The 27,324-nt window shown below is 36.9% G+C and overlaps 1 protein-coding gene across 3 annotated transcripts in view; it reads left to right on the top strand.

The window, feature by feature from the left end:
• EPS15 (epidermal growth factor receptor pathway substrate 15) overlaps nucleotides 1-27,324 on the top strand; it is a 143,138-nt gene that overhangs the window by 14,061 nt on the left and 101,753 nt on the right. For all 3 annotated transcript variants that reach the window (XM_069479954.1, XM_069479953.1, XM_069479952.1), the window contains exon 2: nucleotides 23,473-23,514. In XM_069479954.1, the coding sequence (XP_069336055.1) occupies nucleotides 23,473-23,514 (42 nt within the window). The remainder of the gene's footprint in view (nucleotides 1-23,472; nucleotides 23,515-27,324) is intronic.

The raw sequence follows: 27,324 nt of genomic DNA, 5'->3' as shown, positions 1-27,324 counted from the left end.
GGCGTCAGCCTAGCTCACAGCAACCTCAAACTCCTGGGCTCAAGCAATCCTTCTGCCTCAGCCTCCCAAGTAGCTGGGACTACAGGCATGTGCCACCATGCCCGGCTCATTTTTTCTATATATATTTTTAGTTGTCCATATAATTTCTTTCTATTTTTAGTAGAGACGGGGTCTCACTCTTGCTCAGGCTGGTCTCAAACTCCTGACCTCCAGCGATCCACCCGCCTCGGCCTCCCAGAGTGCTAGGATTACAGGCGTGAGCCACCACGCCAGGCCAGAAATCTTCAAATTCTTGATCAAATAAATCTGACAAATGATGTTCTCTAAGAAAACCATCGTTCAATTTTATTCTACCTTCCCTGCATATTTTGAGTAATTATCTTCTAAAGACCCATGCATCTTTTCCCAATATCTCTGAAGGTATAATTTTTTTCCTCCTTAATTCCCTCATTGTGGCAAAGCATGTTTCAGAAGAGGGTTTGTTGAATTAAAAGTCAGCGTATCCTATCAGACTCTCACACTCCTCTGGAATCACATATCTATGGCCAGCTGTGCCAAGAGCTCCTACATTATCTCTGCAGCAGAGAGCCAGAGACCCATCAGCATGTTCCTTGATTCATCTCAATTTTGATCCTGCCTCTCTGCTCCACATCCTCAGGCACAGCCCCTCAAGAAGCACAATGGTGCTGGATTAAGCCAGGACAAGTGAAAACAGGAGGAAAAATCCTGTTTCTCTTTACAAATTTTTATTTTTTACTTTATAAACAGCTTGAGACGTTCACATATCATACAGTTTACCCATTTAAAGTGTATAGTTCAATGGTTTTTAGTCTATTCTTAGATAGGTGCAGGTATCACTTCAGTCCGTTTTAGAGTATTTTTGTTACTGCTAAAAGTAAAGCCTGTACCCCTCAGCTATCATACGTCTGTTTCACATGCTTCCCTCAGCCCTAAGCAACTATTAATCTACTTTTTACCGCTATAGATTTCCCAATTTGGATTTCGTATGAATAGAATCATATAATACGTAGAGTCTTGTGGCTGGCTTCTATCAGTTAGCTTAATGTTTTTGAGGTTTGTCCAAGTTAGAGCAAGTATCAGTAATTCATTCCTTTTTTGAATACTATTCCATTGTGTGGTTATACCACATTTTGTTTATCTATTTGTCCATTGATGGACATTTGGGTTGTTTCTACCTTTTGGCAATTATGAATAATGCTATTATAAACATTTTATGTGGATATATATTTTCATTTCTCCTGGGAATATATTAAGTCATATGGAAACTCTGTGTTTCATCATTTGAGGAACTGCTGTTTTCTAAAGCAGCTGCACCATTTTATATTTCTAACAGCAATGTACAAGGATGAGGATTTCTCCACATCCTGTCCAATGATTGTTATTTTCTAACTTTTTGATTCTAGCCATTCTCATGGGGGTAAAGTGGTATAATTGTTTTTTATTTTCATTTCTCTGATAACTAATGATGTCAACTATGTTTTTGTGTGCTTATTAGCCATTTGCATATTTTCTTTGGAGAAATGTCTATTTATGACTTTTACCCATTTTAAAATTGGGTTGTCTTTTTATTGTTGTAAGAATTATATATTATAGATACAAGTCCTTATTAGCTATATGATTTGCAAGTATTTTCTCCCAAACCATGTGTTTCTTTTCACTTTCTTGATGGTGTCCTTTGAAGCACTTTGAAGATTTTAATTTTGATGAAATCCAATTTATCTATTTTTTCTTTTGTTGCTTATGCTTTTGGTGCCATCTTTTGGCAAATCCAAGGTCATGAAGATTTATCTCTATGTTTTCTTCTAAGAGTTTTATAGTTTTAGCTGTTACATCTAGGCCTTTTATCTATTTTGAATTAATTTTTATATATGGTGTGGTATGAGGTAAGGGTCCAGCTTCATTCTTTTACTTGTGGATGTCTTGTGCTTGTGGTGTGGTGTTTCAACACCATTTGTTAAAAAGACTATTCTTTCCACATTGAGTGGTTCTTGGAACCCTTGTCAAAAATCACTTGACTGTAGATGTATGGGTTTATTTCTGACTTTTAATTCTGTTCTGTTGATCTATATGTCTGTCCTGTGCAGTACAACACTATCTTGAGTACTATTTGCTTTGTAGTAAGTTTTGAAATCAGGACATGCTAATCCTCTAAATTTGCTTTTCTCTTTTCAGCATTGCTTTGGCTATTCTGGGTTCCTTGCAATTCCATGTGAATTTTAGAAGTCAGTTGAGATTCTCATAAGGATTGCATTGAATTAGTTTGGGGAGTATTGTCATTGTAACAAAGTCGTCCTATCTATTAACATGGGATGTTTTCCCATTTTATTTATATCTTTTTAAATTTTGTTCATTGTATTGTAGTTTTTAGAGTATAATAAGTTGTGTACTTCTTTTGTCAAATTTATAACAAATAAATTATGAGTTGTTAAATAAAACTCTGATGCTTTTGTGAATGGAATTGACTTCTTAATTTTTTTCAGATTGTTCATTGAAAGTATATAAAAATACAATTTTTGTATATTGATCTTGTATCTTACAACCTTGCTGAACATATTTATTAGTTTCAATTGTTTTTAGTGGATTCTTTAGGATTTTTTTGTATGTAAGATCACGTCACTTACAAATACAGATACTTTTATTTCCCCACTCCAGTCTGGATGCCATTTATTTCTTCTTCTTGTCTAATTTCCATGACTAGAACCTCCAAGATAATGAATATGTGGCAAGAATGGACATCCTTATCTTGTTCTTGATTTTTTGGGGGAAAGTGTACATATTCAGTACCTTTAAAGTATGTAGTTTAGCCATGAAATAAAACCTAGTGTTATTTGAAAGAGGTTTTTAAATTCACATTTTGGTTATGTTGCTCAGGGATTTTTGAGGGTAGTCCTTGTACCATCAGCATCACTTGAGGACTTGTTTGAAATGTAAATTCTTAGATCCCACCTGGGACCTAACTCTGAAAAAGAACCAGAAACTGGGGGTGGGAAGTTTACTTAGCCTTTTGCATGGTAAATATAGTTCCTCCTAAAAACAAAACTAATAATGCTGCTAATGAGTAAAACATACAAGGGTTTCAGGTTTATGAAACATGTGATATTCACAAAGGCTGTTTATAGTAGACATTTTACCTCCCCTCCACTCCCCTCCCTTTTCCTTCCCTTCCCTTCGCTTTTTTTAAATCTATAAGGAAACAAAACCCAGAGAGGTTGCCAGTTTTCTATGCTTTTGGGCAGTGGTTAAAAGAATGAGTTCTGACATAGTACCGCATATGGCTTAGAATTCTAGTTCTATCATTTGTTAGCTGTGTAAGTTTGGAGAACTCATTTAATAATCTCTCTGTTTATCACTTCTTGGCCTTTTAGCTAAGATCAAGTGTAATAATCTTTCTGTGTTTCAGATTCCACATATGTAAGATGTGAGTAAGAATGCCTGCTTTATAGAGGTGTGAAGATTAAATGAGATGATACAAGTAAAGTGCTGAGAATAGTACCTGGCCCATAGTAAAAGTTCTTAATAAATGAAAATATTTTCTATTACAATTTTTTTTTTTTTTTTTGAGACAGAGTCTTGCTCTGTCGCCAGGCTAGAGTGCCATGTTGTCAGCCTAACTCACGGCAACCTCATACGCCTGAGTTCAAGGGATCCTCCTGCCTTAGCCTCCTGCCTGGCTAATTTTTTCTATTTTTAGTGAAGACGGGGGTCTGTCTCTTGCTCAGGCTGGTCTGGAACTCCTGACCTCAAGTGATCCTCCTGCCTTGGCCTCCCAGAGTACTAGGATTACAAATGTGAGTCACTGTGCCTGGCCTGAGATCTACCTTTTAAAACAATTTTTAAGTGTACACTGTTGTTAACTATAAGCATAGGGTGGGGAACCTGTGGCTTTAAGGCCATATGTGGCCTTCTGCGTCCTTAAGTGCGGCCTTTTGACTGAATCCAAATTTTACAGAACAAATCCTTTTATTTTTATTAATGCATTTTTGTTCCTCTTACATATTTTTATTTTATTTTAAAAATGAACATATTTAAAATACCAAAGAATAAGTTTCAATGAAATAATCTTCCCAGATTGACTAGTACAATTAGAATATTGGTAAGCCATAAGGGCTAAATTGATGGCTGCTACATGCATGATTGAGTTCTAACTTCCCCTACCTGACTGACACCACTGCTCTAGGAGGCTGGTTGGCAAGTGTTTATGGGGGTCAAGTATTCCAGTCTGTTACCAGGTTTTGACAACAGTGCACTGTGTTTATGTTTGAAGTGGAATTTATGAATAGTTGCAAAGCTCTACAGTATTTTTTAATTCTGTGAGCTTAACAGCCTATCACGTCAAAGAAGACTAAGAATGCTGAAGGAAGAAAACAGATTCTTTAATGAGGATTGGGAATTGCAATAGTCTCTTGTTTCTGCTAAAGATGATTTGCTTGCTTTGTGATACTGCAGTATCAACATTACAGAAATTCAATGCTCATCAGCATTATAACACTTATAAGGACCACAAATATTTTAAATTAGAGGGAGAGATGCGAAAGATTGTATCATAGAAATTAAAAGATGAAAAGCAAAAGCAAAGACAATTCTTTCAAGCAGCAATAAGACCTGGAAATAATGCCACTGAAGCAACTTATAAAGTAGCTTATATACTCGGTGCAAAAAGGAAAGCCATTCAGTGATGTAGAAATTGTGAAAGAATGCATTGTTAAAGTTATAGGATGCTTAGACCCCAATAATGTTTCAAAGAACAAACAACTATCTCTTTCAAGGAGAACCATAACTGATCAGCAGCATGAATTAGCCTTCAACTTAACAACTTCATGCAATACTTCAAAAGGAAAATATATATTATTCAATTGCTTTGGATGAGTCAGCTGATACTACTGACTCGGGGCAGGTTTCATACTTCTTTCGGATCATAATAGAAGATTTTCTTTGTTACGAAGCATTACTTTTAGGCACTCTTGTGAACAGGACATGGGGAATAGATATCTTCAACAACTTTCAACATAAATGTTGTGAAGTTGACTGAATTTGTTAAATTTAGTGAGTGTATGTACAGACAGTTCACCTTCCATCACAGGAAAACAGGAAGGGTTTATTGTACAGCTTAAAAAAAAGTATTAACAGATGCAGATGCTCTCATGTCTTTACATTGTATCTTGCATCAGCAAAACCTGTGTTCAAGCTACTATTTTAAGTGACACTTTGCAATAATTTATAAGTATTGGTAACTATATGCGTGCAACACAGCATCTTCAGTTTCTGTAACATGCTAACATTGCATGAGTGTAGATTTGCCATATCATTTTAAGAGTCTTGGTTATCATAGGGAAAGGTGTTAGCCAAAATTTTTCCCTGTGAGAACAGATAGTTAAATTTTATGAAGAACAGAATCAGCAATGTGAATTACTGAAAGAAGATATGTGTAGGAGTGCAGCATTTCTGTGTGATATCACATCAAATCAAAACGACAGAAATTTATTTCTCACAATGGAGGCCAGGAAGTATAAGATCAAGATGTCAGCAGATTTGGTGTCTGGCGAAGGCTGATTTATCTTTCCAAGATGGTACCTCTTGCTGTATCCTCACATGGCAGAAGGGCAAAAAGGGACGAATGCTGTGTCTTCATTGCAGAAGAGATGGAGGGGCAAAAAAAGTAGAGTGCTGTGAGGACTCTTTTATTAGGGCCTGAATCCTATTTATAAGGGAGGAGCCCTCATGACTTTATTACTTCTAACCTTAATACTGTAGCATTGGAGATTAAGTTTCAACATGAATTTTGGGGGAATACAAATATTCAAATCATAGTAATTGAGGTAATTTATTGAATACTGTACTGAAAGTAAAAAACAGAATGGTTGTATGTATACTTGAAGTATGGTTTCTACTAAGAATGTGGCTTTCACACCATTGTAAAGTTGAAAAATCGTTAAGTTGAATCATTGTATGTTGGGGACCAACTATAGTGGTGATCATTACACAGCATTGTGAATATACTTCCACTGAGTTATACACTTAACATCACATCATCCATGAAAATTTATGATCTGCTGGGTACGGTGGCTTATGTTTGTAGTCCCAGCGACTTAGGAGGCTGAGGTGGGAGGATTGCTTGAGGCCAGGAGTTCAAGAACAGACTGGGGAACGTAGCAAGACCCTGTCTCTAAGAAAAAAAAAAAATTGAAAAAAAGTTTTCTTTTTCTTTTTTCTTTCTTTCTTTCTTTCTTTCTTTTTTTTTTTTTTTTAAGCAGGTCTGAAAAAAAGTTTACCCCAGCATGGTGGCACATGCCTCTAGTTCCAGTGGCTGGGGAGGCTGAGGTGGGAGGATTGTTTGAGCCCAGGAGTTTGAGGCTGTAGTGAAGTATGATTGTGCCACTGCACTGTACTCTGGCCTGGGTGATAGAGTGAGACCCTGTTTCTTAAAAAAAAATTATGAACCATTTGAAATATATGAGTATGTGGGTATTTCTCTAGGTCTTTCTTTTCTTTTGTTCCTTTTGTGAGTTGGATAAATAAATTTATCAATGATCAGGCAGAATTGAGGTTTTCAGGATAAAAGCATAAAACCCAGATGTAGGGAAGTCACATTGTTATCTTATGGACTAGTTGGGGAAAACGGGGGTTTATTAACTTTTTTCCTAATTACAAATCTGTAGGTCATTATTTGAATCTCTTTCACCTTTATACTTCACATTTACACACTAGAATTCTGGGTGATTGATTTAAGTGATATTTTTCTCTGCTACCAAAGGACTATGGCAAAAAATGTGTAAGATTTAACAAAAAAAAATTTTTTTTTTGCTTAAATCAACACAAATTTATTATTCTACAATGCTGGAGATTAGAAATCTGAACCGGGTTCTCACTTACCTAAAATCAAGATTTTGGCAGGGCTGCTTTCCTTCTGTAGGCTCTAGGGGAAAATCCATTTCCTTGCCTTCCCTTTTCCAGCTTCCAGAGGCTGTCTCCATTCCTTGGTTCATCGCCCCCTTCCATCTTCAAAGCCGGCAAGGGCTGGTCTGGTCTTTCTCAAGCTGCATCACTCTGACACTCGATTTAACAAATTTTTATATGTCATGATACTTCTAAGATGTGTAAATTGGGTTATAGACATGTCCAAGTGGTCTTGCTTGGCTGATTAATGAGTGTGTCTCATCCTTTGTTGCTTGCTCATAGATGAAACAGTGCATCATATTCATGTATCATTGCAAGGACATTAGATCATATTCAGCCTAATCTTTGGGTGTGGCATAATTAACATTTTTGTGATCTTGGGCAAGTTGCCTATTTCCTTGTATTCTCATTTTACACGGAAAAGGGATTTTCCCCTCAATCTTAAGATCCCCAATTTTCTTCCCCTATTTTTTTTTTTTTTAAATGAGAAAGTCTCACTCTGTTGCCTCGGGTAGAGGACAGTGGCGTTCTCATAGCTGACTGCAACCTCAGACTCCTGGGCTCAGGCAATCTTCCTGCCTCAGCCTCCGAAGTAGCTGAGACTACAGGTACACACCACAAGGCCCAGCTAATTTTTCTGTTTTTCTCTGGCTGGTCTCGAACTCCTGAACTCAAGTGATTCTCCTGCCTCTGCCTCCCAGAGTGCTAGGATTATAGGCATGAGCCACCTCACCTGGCCTATTTTTCTACTGCTTAAAATTGATAACAAAAGAAATTTGTTAGCTGACTAGCAGAGGAGTTAGTTGTGATACGGTCACCATTGCTCTGCACGTCTGTACTTGGTTGTCCATAGAAATATTCATCAAATGATTACTTCATGTGAGGTGGTTACATTTGTAGAGTCACATGAAGTTGAATTTTAACTTAAATTTGAATCCCTAATTGTCTTCTAAGAAATATTCTGTAATGCAATATTGAATGTATTTTTTTTTCTGTATGCAGCATGCAGAAGATTCCTTGCTCATTTCTTTCTTTCATTTCATTTTTATTCCCATATAAAATATTTATGATCTTCTGTGTGTTAAGTACCATTCAGGCCACAGGACAATGAAAAAATTCTGGAACTCAGATTCTAAGTGTCCACTGCCATATGTCACATACTAGACATTAGACTGTAGTAATTGCAAAACTCTTGTAGTATGTTATAGAATTTTCAAAGCAAGAAGAGGTCAATGTGTTGATATATTACTAAATGACTATTATACAAACTCTGACTGTAATTGAATTAATTTACAAAACGAAACTAGGAATTTAAACAAACAGAAAAAAGGAAATATAAGAGAAAACTGCAGTATTTTAAAATATTTTTTAAACTGATGAGATCAGTGTTAGAAGTGAGGCCTAAATTATAGGAAGCAGCAAATCAGTCTGATTCTATGCATAGTTGCCAATGGCTGCAAGCAATTCAGAAGAATCTTCAGATTTTGAATATGAAGAAAGCTTTGACTTAATGTTTGATTGTGATCCTAGGGCAAAAAGGTGGATAAATGTATGCAATCAAAGGTTAATAAAAAAGTGTTCTTTTAAATTACCTCTATTTTGGCAGTAAATTATGTTAAGTGGAAAGTAGCATTTAACAATTAAAGATTTCTTAGAATTAAGGAAATATGGTATACTTCTGAGTGCTGTTAGGTTCAAATGATACAATTTATATGGAAGATCTAAGTAAGATAATGGTGAATATAACAATAACATTGCTCATAGAGGCAACAAACCAAATCATTAAGAGTGAATGTCCTTAAATCAGACACTTAACTATGTGTGTGACTTTGAGTCAGTTACTCAGTTTGTTAATGTCTCATTTTCCTCACCTGTTAAATAGCTGTAAGAGTATGTGCCTCATCAGATTAAATGGGCTTATTGTGTAAGTACTTGGAGTATAGGAAATGCTTAATAAGGATTCAATATGTATTCTTGTTATGAACCTTTGAAATACTGTATGTGTATGATTTTAAAATATAGTGTTATATAAATTCATGCTTTACAGTTTAACTTGCCATTTTAAAAAGCAACATTTCATGCCAGGCATGGTGGCTCACTTTGGGAGGCTGAGGCAGGAGGTTCACTTGATGGCAAGAATTTGAGACCAGACTGGACAGCACAGCAAGACCCCACATCTATAAAAAATACAAAAATTAGCCAGATGTGGTGGCACATCCTGTAGTCCCAGCTACTCAGGAGGCTAAGGCAGGAAGATGGCTTGAATCCAGGAGTTTGAGGGTGCAGTGAGTTATGATGACTTCACTGAATTCTAGCTTGGGCAATAGAGGTGAGACCTTTTCTCAAAAAAAAAAAAAAGGCAACATTTCATTGCTGATTCTTTTGGATCTCTGGTACCCTGTTAACTGAAACATTTTTTTGTCTCCTTTGTACAGTGCTTATATTTTTCTCTGTGAATGAGCTACTCGTCATTTGTCTATATAAATATCAGCATGTTTACTTACCTTCAACTAGTCCAGGTCACCTTTTATAAATTAAAGCTGTTCTGGGCTATTAATCGTCTCACCCAATTGGGTGGCAGCAGTAAACTCTGAGAGTTTGCTATCTACCACTTTGTAAGTCATTACTATTTAAATCATTGATAAGAATTCGTTTTCCCAGGTTCTTTGCTGTTTTGGAAATAAGAAATGGAACAACTAATAAATATGCAAAAATGTAGGTTTTCTGAGATCACTTTAAGAAACTGACTTATTTGGAAAATGGCATTTTAAATTACACTTGAGATAAAAAAGTAAAGTTGTATGGGCATATTTTTTTTTAAATGTTTGGTCTATAGCGTGAAAGGAAGTAAAATAGCAAAGATTTCTGTTGGTTTATATTCCTTGGTTGGGTGTATATGTTTCTGAATACTAGTCAAGAAAAATAAAACCCTTGCTCTACATACTTGCCGGCAAAAAAAAAAAAAAAAAAAAAGCAAAGAAAAAGAAAAAAAAATTATATAAAGCTCATTTTGTCAGCCAGTTTTATATATACTTACATTAGAACCTTTTTGGTTGCAATTGATAAGAAGCACCAATTCTTGCAGTTTTAAGCTAAAATGATTAGCTTATGTAAATAATAGGTACAGGAGTAGAGCTGGCGTTAGGTGTGTTAGGGTCTCAGTGATTGCACCACTCAGTTTTTCCTTCATATCTTGGCTCTAGTCTCAGACAAATTTTCTGAGTACCATTTGTAGCACCAAGATGATTATAAAGCTTCAGGTTTGCATACTTTTAAACTCCAAGTCCAGTGGAAAAGAGAGCCTTTTTTCTGTTAGCTTCCACAGAAGAACTGAGATTTTTTTTCTGATGAGATTGACTAAAGCCACAATTCTACCCTGAAATAGTTGTTATGGAGGGTGGGTTGAAAAGTAGGTTTGCCAGAAAGAATCAAGGTTACTGATTGTTATGAGTTGAGTTGTGTCCGTTCAGAATCCATATGTTGAAGTCCTAACACCCAGTACCTCAGAATATGACTTTACTTGAAATAGGGTTGTTGCAGATATAATTAGTTAAGATGAGGTAATAGCTGGGCATGGTGGTGGCAGCCGGTAGTCCCAGCCACTCAGGAGACTGAGGTGGGAGGATTGCTTGAGCCCAGGAGTTTGAGGCTGAACTGAGCTATGATTGTGCCACTGCACTCTATCCTGGGTGACACAGTGAGACCCTGTCTGGGGAAAAAAAAAAGGGTCAAGGAAGTAAGAAGCCAGGATGTTAGATGGGATGTACAAATTGTTGTTGAAGTCACCCAGTTTGATGGAGGGTTGGTGTGGAGAAGAAGACAGTGAGCCAGGTGCCAAAGCCTTAGATGAATGAGGTGGAGCGACTAGGAGGTTAAGAGATAACAGTGATAAGGAAGAGGAGAGAGTAATTTAGTTGAAGGGTAAGAGCCTCAAAAGAATAGAGCTTTATTTTGTTTTTGTGTTTAAAACAAGCAGTTAAATGGTATAATATGGATAAGCTACTGGTGAGCTAAGAGGACTTTATTTGCATTTCTAGAACCTGAAGTAGGTAGGCATGTCGCTAAAACCAGACAGCTACTATTTAAGAGGGCTACAAGGAAGGTGAGAGAATTTTTATAAATTCATACATTTAGTCATTCAGGCTTAAAGATTATGCTTCTCCAGTGATCTCTGTTTTTTTTTTTTTTTCCCCTAGAATGGCATATACAGGGCTCACTAAATCTTCTGATAAGTTACCAAAGCTATTTTTTGTGTTCACTCTGTCATTGTGTCACCTAGATTTTTGATAAGGTTGAATTGGAACAAAAACTAGTCCATTATTGGTTTGAGTTGCTGGTATGGTGTGTTTATACCCCCTGTTTTTCAGTAGTATCTGCTTGTATATCTTTTGTAAGTTCTTTATTTAAAGTCCCTTTCATTTTTCATTTCTGATGATCTCTAAAGCAAATATATTCTTCAATCTGGATTTTGAAAACTTTTTTTTTGGATACTGTACTTATAGTATTCCTAGGTCTTTGCCTGCTAAATATGTTATCCATATATAATGGTTTGCTGTGGAACAAACATGAAATGTTAGCATGTTTACAGAATGGAACATTACAAATTTTACTAGAATGTAAGCTCTTTTGAGGGCAGGAGCACTATCTGACTATTGTAACTCCAGACACCTGAACCTATTGTCCTATACCTAGAAGGCATTCAGTTCATGTTTGTTAAATTATTAAGTGAGTTGGGAATAAGAGAGCTGAGGATATTACTGTACATTCTGTAAGGGAACTGCTCAGATGGCTGCTTGTGTTCCTCTGTGTCCTCCCACCCTCAAGCTCTGAAGGTGAGGAATGCTCAGGTGACATGCTTTTCTCTACCCTCCCATTCCCTGCACCCTAGCTTCAGAGTTGTTCTCATTGCTAAAATTTCTCTATTACTGGCTTTGTTTTGACTCTTCAAGCAGCCTCTGATTTCTGTTTTCCTTGTTCGTTTGGATTACTGTTGATCACTATTGCTTCTTTTGATTTTTCATTCTTGTCTTTTGTTTACTATTAATTTTCATCCTATTTCCTTTGCATGGTGAAATATACAGGTCTTTTTTAGACATCACAAGCCTATCAGAAGGTTTTAGTCTTCTATCCTGAAAACTGTAAACACATGTATAAAAGCATAGGCTCTTCTTGGTTGTATTCGTCTAGTACTTTGGCCTTAGGAGTTGCTATTCCACCATTAAAGGGGTGATGGTCATGATTGAGATGGGAGTTGAAAGGATGTAATGGCTAGTCCCAGTCTGTTTCTCAGTCCTCTTGAAAATGGAGTATTAGAAGAAGGTGGAATTCTAAGTAGTTGAATTTTTTTATGTTAATATGTCAAAATTAATTTTATGGCAAATTACAGAAAATTGTATGCATTGTAAAACCTATTTTTTATGTTCACTGATACTGCACTGTTACTCATTTTATTAAATTTTTAGAGAGAGCAAAACTAAAAAGATTTTGAGTGATTTATTTGAAGGAATAAAATCTGTTCCATTGTCTTCCTTTCACTACCTAGACTTTATATCCATTTGCCATCACTACAGTGTTCTTTTTGTCTGAATTGCTGCCTCCTCTCTGTTTCACAGTGGCCTTCAACGCTGTCTTTTCATGGGAAGTTGCAAGAGGCAGTACAGAGAGGGCCCCATTTACCCTTCATCCAGTTGTCTCTAATTGTAACACCGTGTATAGCTATAGTAAAGTAACAAAACCAGGAATTCGAAATTCGTATAATTCACAGACCTTATTTAAATTTCACCGGTTTTATAGATACTCATTTTTGTGTTTGTATATCTAACTGTATACATATATAATTTTATCATGTGTGGATTCATGTAACTACAACTGTAATCAAGATTAAGAACTATTCTATCACATAGATCCTTTTTTTTTTTTGAGACAGAGTCTCACTCTGTTGCCCCAGCTAGAGTGCCGCGGCGTCAGCCTAGCTCACAGCAACCTCAAACTCCTGGGCTCAAGCGATCCTACTGCCTCAGCCTCCCCAGTAGCTGGGACTACAGGCATGTGCCACCATGCCTGGCTAATTTTTTATGTATATATTTTTAGTTGTCCAGCTAATTTCTTTCTATTTTTATAGTAGAGATGGGGTCTCACTCTTGCTCAGGCTGGTCTTCAACTCCTGAGCTCAAATGATCCGCCCACCTCGGCCTCCCAGAGTGCTAGGATTACAGGCGTGAGCCACCATGCTCGGCTCACATAGATCCTTTATGCTGCCTGTTCATAATTGTATCTACTCCCCTCTCTACTTTATTAACTTATGTACTGATTATTCTATATCATATGACTTTGCATTAACTGAAAGAAGATTGGCATTATGTTTTAGGGGTTGTCTATTTGTTTTTACCCTTTTCTACGTTGTACTATATCACCATTTGCAATAAGACTAAACCATTTAAAGTTTCAGTTCGTTTTGCATGTTACAGAATCTTGTAAGTCATGTAATCTGACATCTCTTTCCACATAGCCATCCCAAAAAATAACACCAGAAATTCCATATGAAGCAACTCTTGACATTTAATTATTAACCTATAAATTTCTTTAGTGACTGGGACCCCTTTATTTTTTTTTTCTATCTGATAGACTTTGGTGTTAGATTTCCTTATGTTTTAACTTTTGCTAGATTATGCTATACTAAGAAACAACCCAAAATATCAGGAGCTAACGATAGGACAGGTTTATTTATTGCCCACATTATAGATTCCCTAGAAATCAGCTATGTTTCTGCTTTATAATTCTTTTTCATTTCAGGATCCAGGCTGGAGGAGCAGTCCCTATTTGGCAGAGAGAAAAAACTGGCAGAAATACACAATAGCTCTTAAAGCTTCTACTTGGGCCTAGAACTTTCTCGAACTCTTGAGCTCAAGCGATCCTCCCACCTCGGCCTCCCAGAGTGCTAGGATTACAGGCATGAGCCACCACACCTGGCCTAGGCCTGGAACTTTCTCACATTTCTTTGGCCAAAGTAAGTCATATGGCCAAGCCCACTGTGACACCTACAGAGGCACACTACAAGTCACAGGGCAACAGGCAGGGATGTTAATACTACTTTTATAGAGATAGGTTATATACTGTGTGTGTATGAGAGAGAGGAATAGATGATGGTGAATTATAATACCACCTACCATGGTATACTATGCTACAGTTTTGTAATAACTTTTTTGTTAGTAGAGCTTATTATATTCACATTTGTTATGATTATGTCTGGAATTATAATGACAGGTTGTTTTCTTAATGAAAATAGCAGCTCCTTTTGTTTTGTTTTGTTTTGTTTTTGTTGCATTAGTTAGGATATTGGTTCAAGCCAAAATCAGTAACTTAAATAAGAGATTCTCTGTCAAGTAACAGTCCAAGTGGGTTAAGTGTTCTAGGGCTGATATGGCAGCCTCGTGGTGGTGTCAGGGACCCAGGCCCTTTTTTTCTTATTGCTCTGTTATTCTCAACCATGCTTTCCATCTCTCAATCTATTAATAAGAGAGCTGTTCCAGGCACTGTCACTAGATCTGCGTTCTAGCCAGCTAGAAGAAGGGCTGGGAGGTAGAAGGCATTTCCTTTCTTTTTAGGTACACAGCCTGGGAGTCGGACACATTTCCTTCCACATTCTATTGATGATAACTGGGATTGCAAGGGAGTCTGGGAAATGTAGATATTAGCTGGGTATCCATATGTCTATGTCAAACTTAGGGGTATTACTACTAAAGAAAGAAGAGGAGAAAGGATATTATGGGATAACTATTAGGTTGGTGCAAAAGTAATTGCAGTTTCAGACTGAATTTTAAATCATTATAATAGATATCTCGTTTTATTTCAATTTTAATTTACATAAAACCCATGAAAAATAGGTAGTATTACCATTTTACAGATAAGGAGACAGGATTTTCAAAGAGGTAAATAAGATTCAAGATCCTATACCTGTGTAGTAATGGAATGGGCTTTGAATCTAGGTCTATTTGATAGCAAAACCTGCGTTTTGTTTTTACAAACCTATATTGACCTTCTAACATCTCTTATTTACAAGCAGTTTATATTTTTCATACCACTAATAAATAGCAATTGACTCTTTAGAAGGAATTCTGATATTTATGAATATTTAACTTTGTGACAACTAAGAGTTTATGATATTGCCAATGGATAAGTAATCACTTTTAAGTTATAATAACAATTTTAAAAGGTCAAATTTTTATTTTAACAACTGGAGTTAAAGTTTTCCTTTAGAAATTAATGTAGTTGTTAAAAATTCATATGCAATTTTGTATACTGATCAAATTTTAGATTTTTGTATTTTTCCCTAAATTGAAAATGACTTTATTGTTTCATTCTATTTATGTAAGTAGGACATGCTTATAATAAAAAAGTTTTCATGGGCTTCAAGTGAGTGACAAGTGAAAAAAAAATTTTTAGAGAATACAGAGTAATACAAAGAATATAAAAGTCATTTATGATCCCATTATCCAGAGATAATCACTATTACCATTTAAGCTATATCTTTCAATTTTTTTCTTTATGCATTTATTATGTGTGATTTTTTTTTTTTTAGTTTAAAAAGTGATCATATTTAGTGTCTGACGACAATAACAAAAGTCTGTTTCACTGAGGCACGCCAAAAACACTCTTTAGTCATCTTCCTTGATCAGAGACTTGGCAATTTGGATAGCTTTTTCCATTCTCACTTAGCTGTATCACATTAGTATAGTAATCAGAACACTTTAGTGAACTAAACCCTTCTCATATGGGATTATGTAGTAACCAGTGAATCTGTAATGTGACAATAAGGTACAGTTTGCAGCTCAGGATTTCCTACTATGTATGAGGGTCTTTCCCTGGGTACTAAAAAATCTAACTAAAATTAACTCTTCATTACTGAGGGAACATACTTCACTTGCTTTCTCCAGCAAAGAATTTATATTAATACCCTTGTCTGTAAATAAGTGGAAGACTGTAGTTTTTTATTCAAACTGGGATATTGTTGAGAATGAAAGGGGGTACTACAAATATTTAAAATTCTAAACATTTTTTGGAATTTTTTTGATCATTGAAATGGTTTTTATTGCATTGGCAAATCAATAAAATAGTTCCATTCATAGTCTTTTTTTCAAAAATAAAATTTTCTAAAACATTTCATTGCACATTATAACAAAATAAAAAAGTCTTTACATAGACTTTATTTCTTTTTTGAGCAGGGTCTTGCTTTGTTGCCCAGGCTAAGGTACAGTGCTGTCATCATCGCTCACTGCAACATCAAACTCCTGGGCTCAAGCGATCCTTCTGCCTCAGCCTCCCAAAGTGCTTGAATTACAGGCAGGAGCCACTGTGCCTGGCCTACATGACTTTAACTGAATATTTACAAACACAAGCAGAATAATTATTTTTAGTAATAACCACATTTTTATCAGTTTCTTAGTCAAATCTGTCTCTAATATTGTGATACTTTTCTGAACAATGTAATTATTTTCCAATATGCTTTTACTAGTTTTAATTTTTTTATAAAATTGTCTGCAGCCTGACTGTGGCACATCGTGCTTGTAATCCCAGTGCTTTGGGGGGCTGAAGTGGGAGGATTCCTTGAGGCCAGGAGCTTGAGGTCAGCTTGGGCCACATAGTGAGACTCTATGTCTCTACAAAAACTTAAAAAAATAAAAAACTAACTTGGTATGATATCGTGTGCATGTAGTCCTATCTACTCGGGAAGCAGGAGTTGAAGGTTGCAGTGAGCCATGACCGTATCACTGCATTCTAGCCTGGGCAACAGAGGTAGGCCCTGTCTCAAAAAAAAAAAAAAAAAAAAAATTGCAGTATTTTTCAGAGTTGTATTTTATGCTTTGTGGTTATTAACTCCTACAGTTGACTCTTCATTTTAACTAGTTACATTTTTAATTGCTAATGTACTCTGTACATGTGCTGCTATACCCAGTTAGCATAGGAAAAATTTTGCTAAATGGAGATTATTTTTTTTTTTAAGACATGGGGTCATGCTCTGTCATCCAGGCTGAAGCACAGTGACATGATCAGAGCTCACTGCAACCTTAAATTAAGCCTGGGCTGAAGTGATCCTCCTGCCTCAGCCTCACGAATAGCTGGAACTACAGGCATGTGTTACCATGCTCAGCTAATTTTTAAATTTTTTGTAGAGATTGGGTCTCACTATTTTTCCCAGGCTGGTCTCAAACTCCTGGCCTCAAGTGATCGTCCCGCATTGGCCTTCCAAAGTGCTGGGATTACAGACGTGAGCCACTGTGCCCAGCCTGGAGAATATTCTTAATTCTAATTTATTTCTTATTGAAAATTATATATATATATATATATCATTTCCAGTATTTTTACAGGCAGTATCTTTTTGGATCTATTAAAAGTACTCTCTTTGGTAAACCTAGTCAAATAATCTTGTCTCTATGATTATTTTACATGTCTCACCAAATTTAAATGCTACAAAACTGTAGGCCTTCTGTAATTTTATTACTTTCCAGTACGGAATAAAAATTTATCCAGTTAAGACTCTTGATGAAACTCCTACAATTTATTTTAAAGTATAATTTTAAAATTTTAAAATTAAATCTTGTGTACTATTTGAGCTCTCATCATTTAATTTTTCAGTTCTCCCTTTGCTTTTTTTTAAAAAACTGTATTTCTTATTTATTTTCTAGAACTTTTATTTTTGTTTTTTATTTCAGAGTATTACAGGGGTACAAAGGCTTCGGTTACACTAATTGCATTTGCGTCGCCTGAGAAGCACGCCCATCCCCCAGTGTGCACCGCATCCCTTAGGTGTGGATTTACCCATCCCCTCCTCCCCGCTCCCAGCTGCCTGACACTCCATGAATATTATTCCCTTTGCCTTTAAAGGATACATTTCAGTGTTCTGGCAAACTTTGTTTATATTATTATGTCATTAAATCTGAAATGTCTGATTTCAAATCAATAGTGTAGTTTATTATATCTCAAGAAGCAGTATAATTAATCAAAGTGCGTGCCTAAACTATCAACACAATTTTGCCATCTTAACATCTTAATGGTAGCTTGTTTTTTTTTTTGAGACAGAGTCTTGCTCTGTTGCCCAGGCTAGAGTGCTGTGGCATCAGCCTAGCTCACAGCAACCTCAAACTCCTGGGCTCAAGCAATCCTTCTGCCTCAGTCTCCCAAGTAGCTGGGACTACAGGCATGCGCCACCATGCCCGGCTAATTTTTCTATATATATTTTTAGCTGTCCACATGATTTCTTTCTATTTTTAGTAGAGACAGGGTCTCGCTCTTGCTCAGGCTGGTCTTGAACTCCTGAGCTCAAACAATCCACCTACCTTGGCCTCCCAGAGTGCTAGGATTACAGGTGTGAGCCACCACTCCCGGCCTACTTTTTCTTTTTAAAAAAAATTTTCCATTTCTTTTTTTTTCTTTTTCCCTGCTGCACGTGAAACTGCAAGGTAGCTTGTTTTAAACAGCAGCAAAGAAGTGTTTTCCACAGCTTGTTGAGAATTGAATGTTTTTCCTTGCAAGAAGTGGTCCAAAGCCTGGAAGAAGTGGTAGTCAGTTGGTATGAGGTCTGGTGAATACAGTGGATGACAGTTTCCAAGTCCAGCTTGTATAGTTTGAGCAGTGGTGTTTGTGTGACAGTGTTATCTTGCAAGAGTATTGGCTTGTCTCTGTTGACCAATCTTGGCTGCTTAATTCTAAGCATCCTCGTAATGTTGTCCAACTGGTTGTAGTAGACATCCACTTTAATGGATTGACCAGGTTTCATGAAGCTATAGTAGATAATACCAGCGCTGGACCACCAAACAGACACTGTTAGCTTGTTTTGGTGAATATTTGGTTTCATCTTTATGTCGTGACAGCAAAGAAAGGCAAGCTTTGAGACGATTTCTCTTTTGACACTTATTTTAATTCATGCAGAACTCATCTATCCAGCTTCTTTACCTTGCTCATTTGTTTCAGATGGTCCAATATTGTTGGAATAGTAATGTCAAATCTTGCTGCTTATTCATGCATAGGTTGAGATGGATTTGCTTCCACTACAGCTTTCAGCTCATCGTTATCCACTTTGGCCTCAAGTCACCCACATGGTTCATCTTCAAGATTAAAATCACCAGAAAGGAACTTCTCAAACTATCGATGTACTGTGCATTCATTAGCTACATCCTTCCCAAACACTTCATTGATATTTTGAGCTGTCTGTGCTGTATTGGTTCCATGATGGAACTCATATTAAAAAAAAAACAAAAAAAACCCCACAAATGTTTTACTTACCCATGGTTTCACAAAAATTCCTCTAAAAAAATATTGCAAAGATAGTCACAAGCCAAAACGTGCATTTGAAAGAATGAGGATGTACTTTCACAATAAAAAAAGAAACAAGAAATGTCAAAATAAAATGTCAGAGATATTAACTGTCAAACTTAATACTTAAGGAAATTGGACATTTTATACTTAATAACCTATTTGTTATTTGCTAAAAGCTTCAAAAGCTGAAGTTTTTTTTGAGCTTTAGTCATTGAACTTTAATCTTCGTTAAAGGTTTCCAACTGATTTTGAGCAATATGCTACCAATTTTTAGAGGACCTGTTTTCAAAAAGATTTTTTACTGAGACATTAGGTGGAATTTACAAGGTAGTATTTTTTTGAAAGTACTACTAAAATCTGATGACAGGCCCCAAGGAGAGTACACACATTGTTATGTTGAAGTATTTTTAAAAATTATTTAAGACCTTTATTAACAGGTACATGCAGTTTGTTGATTTTGTTTTTAAAGAAAACAAATTGTAAACTTTTGTTGCACATTAAAAATGAATTTTTTAAAAATCTCAACTTGACCAGATATGAAACAATTTAAAAACCTTTAAAGGCGTATTGAGAAAAACCAGGCTTTTTAAAAAAAAACATGTTTGTTATTACCAAAAAAGACATCTTTAGGTAAAAATAATAAAAACCCCATGCTGCATAGATAATACAAATAGTTTTAGTTATCTGGTTAACAACAAAAGCAAGCACTTAAGGTCTTCAGCTCCAATCTTTTGTTCATTTCTTATTGCTGGAATTTCATGTTCATTTCTTCTTGTTGGATGACTAAACCTATGATGGTAGAGATGGTAAGCTGGCATTTGCTCATCTCTGCCCTGCTCAGCCTCCGGAGCATATGAATTCTCAGCTGGTGGATCGGTTGCTTTTGTCTCTTTGCCTCTTGTGGTTCAGGGTTTTCTGGGCGTCTGCGTTGGTAATTGAAGTTGTGGTGGTACCGGCGTTGAGGTGGCTGCTTACCTTGGGTCTCATCTCCTTGATTCTCTTTATCTTCTTCATTGCCATCCTCTCTGGACTGTCTTTGGTGAGGAGGGCCCCTGCAGAATCTTGGTCCATAACCACCCCCTACATATTCTGTCTTACTGGTCTACCTTGTTCTCCTGCACCCTGGTTGTCAGCAGCCTCCATCACTTCTCCCTGCACACAGGAGGGTTGGAATACTGTGGTCAATGCTCATAGGGTCTCTGCATGTAGGAGAAGGGAACCTTTGCCTGCACTAGGGCCGGGGTTGTTGGGCCTGGCCTTCAGGAGCACTCTCCAATCCCTTGATCCCTCGTTCTTTTCGCCACTCTCACTATTCTGGTAATTGCATGGTGGACCCCTGCAACATGGCTGCCTATTGACTGCCTTGAACTGCCTTGAACCAGGGCCTGTAATATTTGCTGCTTCCACACACCCTTTTCTCCTTCAACAACGTCAAACTCCACAGTCTCTCCATCTCCTACACTGCGAAGGTACTTCCTGGGGTTATTCTTTATGGCAGTCTGGTATACACATACTTCTTCCTTGATGTCATTCTTGTTGATGAAACCATATGTGTTTCTTACATTGAACCATTCTACTGTTTCCAAAGCCTTCATTGCAGTGACCTTCTTGTCTCCACTGTCAGCCTGCCGATGTGAGGCTACCCGGGCCACTGCTCCCTGCACTGCTGCCTATGGTGCTGCGGTTGATGTCAGCAGCTCTGAGGAGGGGGCTGCTGCTGGGCCTCGCTGTTCATCGTTGAGGTGATGTTGACTGGCTGCTCCCGATGTGTGATGGTCACAGTGGAGGGGCCGCTCAGGGGTGTCTGGGGTCCACTCTCTGTTCCCGCTACTGATTGAACTCTGAATTTTTTTGTGTGTGTTTAATCTTCATCGAATCAGCTTTATCCTTAAAAATTGTGGATATATGAAAACATTTATAAATTTTGATAGTTGCAGCTAACTCATTAACAGTGATGTCACTAGAGCTCCCATGATAAGTAGTAATAACCTCAAAGGTTTTAATGCAAATTATCTGTCCATCTATCTTCTGGAGAAATGAAAATTTAGTGTGTAGTTCTTTTTAAATACAGTTTCTTCTTTTTAGTTCATTGTTCCTGAAAAGGCTAATGAAATAATAAAAATGATTACCTAACAACAAAATAAACAAACAGTTGTAGATTTATATCATAGAGTAAATGACAAAACCACCCAGAAGTTTTCAGACTGTTGACTCCTTGCATGTACTTCATTTGTACCTAACCCGTAATTTCCCATTGCCCTAACTAGCTCGTGGCCTGGTGTATCTTACGGGTTACTGTACATATCACTGTATTGGCTGGCATATCAAATAGCCAGCAGGAGCACCGGTGTCAAATATTTCCCCTAATATTTCTCAAGACATTAGGAATTAGCTGCCTATGGTTGCTTGTAAGGATATTTCTAGTGAGTTTTCTGCATGCTGTCCTTGAAAAGAAGGTGTTAGTTGTGTTGTATCTGTGAACAATCAGGACAAGAAAGATGGAATTATCACTAGTTCTCTTTCAGATTTCATCATTTGTTCAAGTGGTTAAAGCACACACTATTAGGTGATACCTTCGCCAGAAACTAGTTATATACGATAGAGGTGTACTAAACTCATCCCGGTTTATTTTAATGTATTTTAGTGTAATGATTAACAGTAGTTCATTTTTAAAAATGAGAAATTTGAGACAAATGGTAAACTGAGTGGGATACTGGGACAACAGATTGTAAATCAAGACTGTCCTGGGCAAACCAGGACATATGGGAAGCAGCATAGAGCTTGGAGTGGGACAGGTGTAAGTTTAAGTCTTGACTCTGCCTTTTAAAAGCTCTGACAGGCTAGGCACGGTGGCTCCCGCCTGTAATCCTAGCACTCTGGGAGCCCGAGGCGGGAGGATCACTCGAGGTCAGGAGTTCGAGACCAGCCTGAGCAAGAGCGAGCCCCGTCTCTACTAAAAATAGAAAGAAATTATATGGACAACTAAAATATATATATACAAAAAATTAGCCGGGCATGGTGGCGCATGCCTGTAGTCCCAGCTACTGGGGAGGCTGAGGCAGTAGGATCACTTAAGCCCAGGAGTTTGAGGTTGCTGTGAGCTAGGCTGACGCCACGGCACTCACTCTAGCCTGGGCAACAGAGCGAGACTCTTTCTCAAAAAAAAAAAAAAAAAAAAAAAAAAAGAATAAACTTTTCTTCAAACCATACCCTTCTTTTCTGCCATTGCCTTCGATCCTCAACTGGACTATTAAATTTATTTCATAACTTGCCTCTATATTCTGCCTCTTCTTTATCTCTCCAGGTAAATTATTATAATACCAAGATCTAATACCAAGTCAATAACTTTTGAATCTGTCCCCTTTTCTATCCTCATTTTCTTTACTTCTACCCTATCAGATGAGGCACTTAATAAGTTGTCTTCTATAAAATTTCACAATCTTATTTCCCATCCCTTTTACCATTCAGAGCTCCTGGCTGTACTTTTCAGACATAACTGTGCTTTCTTTTGATTGTGTGCCTTTGTGCATGCTGTTATCTCTGTGTAGAATCACCCTCTCCCCATCATCTCCATACCTCAAGTTCCTGCTCTGTGTCACCCCGATGAAGCCTTCCTGTACTCCAGTCCTGGTTCCAGAACACTTTTACACATTCATATGTAGGCAAACCTGAGCCTTTAAACATTGATGCTCCTAAGCTGCCTTTTAGATGAGATACTAAGTTTGTTTATCAGCTGACCAAGGAACCCTTTGAACTGTTGTGTGAATTTAATGGCACTGCCTGCCTGTAAGCAATTCAGATCTGATGACATCACTGTCATCTTTTTCTATATCAGTTTGCATATTCCTCTGATTATTTTATTGAAGTGGTTTTTGAACTGTATTCATAGGTACCTTGGGTACTTGGGTAGAGGATGAGTGCTTGGGGCTTTGGACCTCTCAAGTGGCTTTAACTAAAGCATTTCACCCCAAATTTGTTATATGTTGGGTTTGGGGATAAAATTGGATAAGGAAAAGAGTTCTGATGTAAAAAATAAATTTAAGATTCTTGTTATATTTCTTGTCTACTTGGTTCTTAGTAACCCATGTGCCTGTCTTTCTTTATTCCGTCTCTTGGCCCTCTCCCAAGAAGAAACAAAACCAAACTTCTTGAAATCAAGGGTATCTTATTCATCTTTGTTTCTCAAATATCTGTTGATATAAGTTATTGAATAGCATATAATTTCTGTTTATTTATTTATTTTAGTTATCAAGTGGGAATCCTGTATATGAAAAATACTATAGACAGGTAAGATTTTAATTTCATTGTTTTCCTAGATTGAACATAACATAGGCTGTCAATTTTTGATTGTATGCATGTAGATTGCCAGCTAGCTGGATGAATTTTGACACCTGGTTTTCAACTTCTTGTGCTTTAGCCTCCTACTTTGAGTACTTAATGCTTTTTGACGAGTTCCCAGAAAAGTGAAGGAAAGATAACTAAGTCTGAACACTTACTTGTTTCAAATATTTATGTTAAAAAGCCATACAACATTAAATATATTTATTCAGATATAAATATCCAAATTAATTTATAATACAGATAGAAGTGGCTTTTATTTATTTATTTATTTTTGAGACAGAGTCTCCGTCTGTTGCCCATACTAGAGTGCTATGGCATCAGCCTAGCTCACAGCAACCTCAAACCCCTGGGTTCAAGCAATCCTCCTGTCTTAGCCTCCCAAGTAGCTGGGACTACAGGCATGTCCCACCACGCCTGGCTAATTTTTTCCATTTTTAGTTGTCTGGTTGATTTCTTTCTATTTTTAGTAGAGACAGGGTCTTGCTTTTGCTGAGGCTGGTCTCGAACTCCTGACCTCAAGTGATCCTCCTGCCTTGGCCTCCCAGAGTGCCAGGATTACAGGTGTGAGCCACCACGCCGGGCTTATGTTGTTTTTAAGACTTATTAAACTATGATTTTCACAAAGTGAAAACCATGACTCTCATACAAATGTAAAATGAGCATGTGTCAAGGGTTTTATTCAACTCATTAATTACTGGGAGAACCAGTAAGATGTAAAATGAGAATATGAGTTATGGAGATTTATATTCTTCATCAGACAAAATCCAATTTGCATTGGATAAGAATCATTTGTATTACTATCAGTTTTCTATAATTTAACCTCTACCCCTACAGAGTATAAAGTAGTATAGTCAGTAGAAAGTCAATCAAGGGTGCATACCATAGATCAGATAATCTGTGGAGGGTATAGACAATCTTATTTGCCCATTTCCAAGTATTGGGTCATTTTTCCTAACAGTCTTCCTTACCTAGTGATCATGATCACAGAAAAGGCTGGTTTGGCTATCTACATCAGTGGTCCCCAACCTTTTTGGCACCAGGGACCAGTTTCACGGAAGACAATGTTTCCACCAATGGAGGCAGGTGGTGATGGTTTCGGGATGATTCAGGCACATTACATTTATTGTGCAGTCAAACCTCTCTGCTAATGATAATCTGTAGTTGCAGCTGCTCCCCAGCGCTAGCATCACCGCCTCACCTCTACCTCAGACCATCAGGCATTAGATTCTCACAAGGAGAGGGCAATCTAGAGCCCTCACATACAAAGTTTACAGTAGGATTTGCGCTCCTATGAGAATCTAATGCCGCTGTTGATGTGTCAGGAGGTGAAGGTGATACAAGCGTGATGGGAAACAGCTGTAAATACAGATGAAGCTTCGCTCACTCCACCTCCACTCACCTCCTGCTGTGCAGCCTGGTTCCTGACATAGGCCACGATGGGTGCCATCCTCAGTCCAGGGGTTGGGGACTGCAGATCTACATAGTTGTAGCAAGTATTAATTAACCATTATAGGCTCTCTTGGTTTTTACTTGCCAATCTAGAGGTATATACTATTTAGCAACTTCTAATGCTGGAGAATTAATTTCAGCCTGAAATTTTTAAAAATCTCAGATTGTATTTTTGAAAGCCTTTGTTATTTATTCATCCATCTTGAGGCTAGGATCCAAACCTTAGAAATTCTCTCCATCATATTTCACCTTCAGTACATATAAATTTGAGTGAATTTATCTCATTTTGAGGTTTCCCAGTTTTGCTAAGGTTCCTAGCCTGCTGGAAAGGGATCTTGTTTGCTACCTGTGAGGCCGGGACCTTACAACATGCAGCAGGCCAGTTTTTTGGGAGGGCTTTGTAGATGTTGGTATCACAGAAAGTTGATCCTTATTCTGTCTGAATAAAAGGGAATCATTCTTAAATATGGCCTTGTTTTACACAATTGGTTTGTCGTGATTAAAAAAGAACAAATTGTTATTGAACCTATGTATTAATTGTATTGCCAGAAAGAGTAAAGACATTCAATGAAAGTATTTACTTTGAATTCTGAAGGGTCAGTGAGAATCAGATACAAGTAAACTATTTCATTCAGTTTACAAAAGCAGAGCCCATTCTTATAAATTGAGGGTTGAGAGAGCCTAAGAAGAAAAAGAAAGGGCTTCTTCACATATCCATTTAGGAAATCGAACATTAAAAATAATACCAACAGTATTCTAAGTAAATATCCATGATTAAATTTTCCTTAGCATTTCATTCAGTCCTGTGTAATTAATTCTTGTTCAGCTGAATCTTGGGTAAGAAGTCTGCTTTCATGAAGTACGTCTGCTTCCGGATTGAGAAACAGTCCTGGAAATCCTGACTTAAGTCTACCAGTACAGTGTGAAAGTATTCTAAGTGATGTCAGCTCAGATGTCCTTACCCAAAAGTCCATTTTTTAATAATAATTCAGAATATGTGGAATAGTATATATCATATACTGTAAAGTATAATCCTTTTCATGATGTTCTGAGACTTTCCTTGTTGAAGAAACAGCTTCTAGCCTGTAGCTTATGGCAAGGCCTTTATCAGAGTATAACAGAAACTGCCTGTAGATAACAAAGACTAAATGGCTGTGTTTAGTTTATTATGGTAACCAAAAGAATGGAAGATAGTAAAATTATTTATTGGGATATAATACATAAATATTTCATAAGATCTTGATTGATGTTTTCCCTGAATACTTCTATATTTAGGTCATGCTGGGTGTAGATATTCCTTTTCTACCCTGGTCACAGAGTGGGCAAAGAAAAGGAGTTCTGGAGAATTCTAGAGGCAGATTTCCCAACCCTTTCTGTACTTCCTTCTTACCCTAAATTTGAAGGATTAGGCAATTCTTAATTTTTTGCTGAGTGCCTGATTTATCCCGCATTCTAGTACTTGAAAGAAAGAGTTTCTCTTTTGCTGCTTTGCTGGGATTGGACTGTCTGGAATGCTTTGTACTGTATGTTTACAGTAAACTTAATCTTTTAACTAAACTGGAAAAACAGCTATCTCATAAATATCCTAGTATCATATTACCTTTCCCATAACTTTTTAAAATTCACTTTTTATTTTTACAAATAGAACTTTAGGAAATCTTTATAAAAATGAGAGTCTTTTATTTTTATTTTTATTTTTATTTTTTTCCTGTTCTATGACCTCATTCTGTCTTAAAGGAAAGCCCCCAGTCACTTAAGTGAATGTGTTTCCCCTAATGTGTTTTAGGACCTTAATAGTTTTTTAAATGTTTCTTAATGTTTATTATGGAATCACTGCTGGTTTTAGAGCTGATAATTGGTTTGACTATTTTAAAAAAGTGCTCCCTTTTCTAAGAGTAGGTATAAAAGCAAAAGGTGATGATTTAAAGATGTTTGAAGAGGCAGATAACACAAGAAGCGAATCCCATTTGTCCAAACGACCTCTCTAGGAAATGCTGCCCTTTTCCTCCTTTTGCCATTTAAGTTTATTGGAATTTAAATGAAAACTGTAGAAGATGGGAGTCAGAAGATACATGTTGATGTTACAACTCCACTAATTTGCATTTACTTCTCTGAGCTTAAGTTTTCTCATTTGTATAGTAGGCATAAGAAAAAACACTTTTTACATTGCAGTGTTGTCTAGGTGGTACTCTACTCATATGGCTCTCCACATATTCCTTGGCTCATATTAGTTTGAGGATTCCTGTTCCTTTCTTGAAAAAACTGGTTCCCAAATCACAGGGATGAAAAGCAGGTAAATGATGATAA

Source organism: Eulemur rufifrons, chromosome 8, assembly GCF_041146395.1.
Source record: "Eulemur rufifrons isolate Redbay chromosome 8, OSU_ERuf_1, whole genome shotgun sequence".
Classification (NCBI taxonomy): domain Eukaryota; kingdom Metazoa; phylum Chordata; class Mammalia; order Primates; family Lemuridae; genus Eulemur; species Eulemur rufifrons.
The sequence above is the reverse complement of the archived record's forward strand: the minus strand, read 5'-3'. Positions and strand labels throughout refer to the sequence as shown.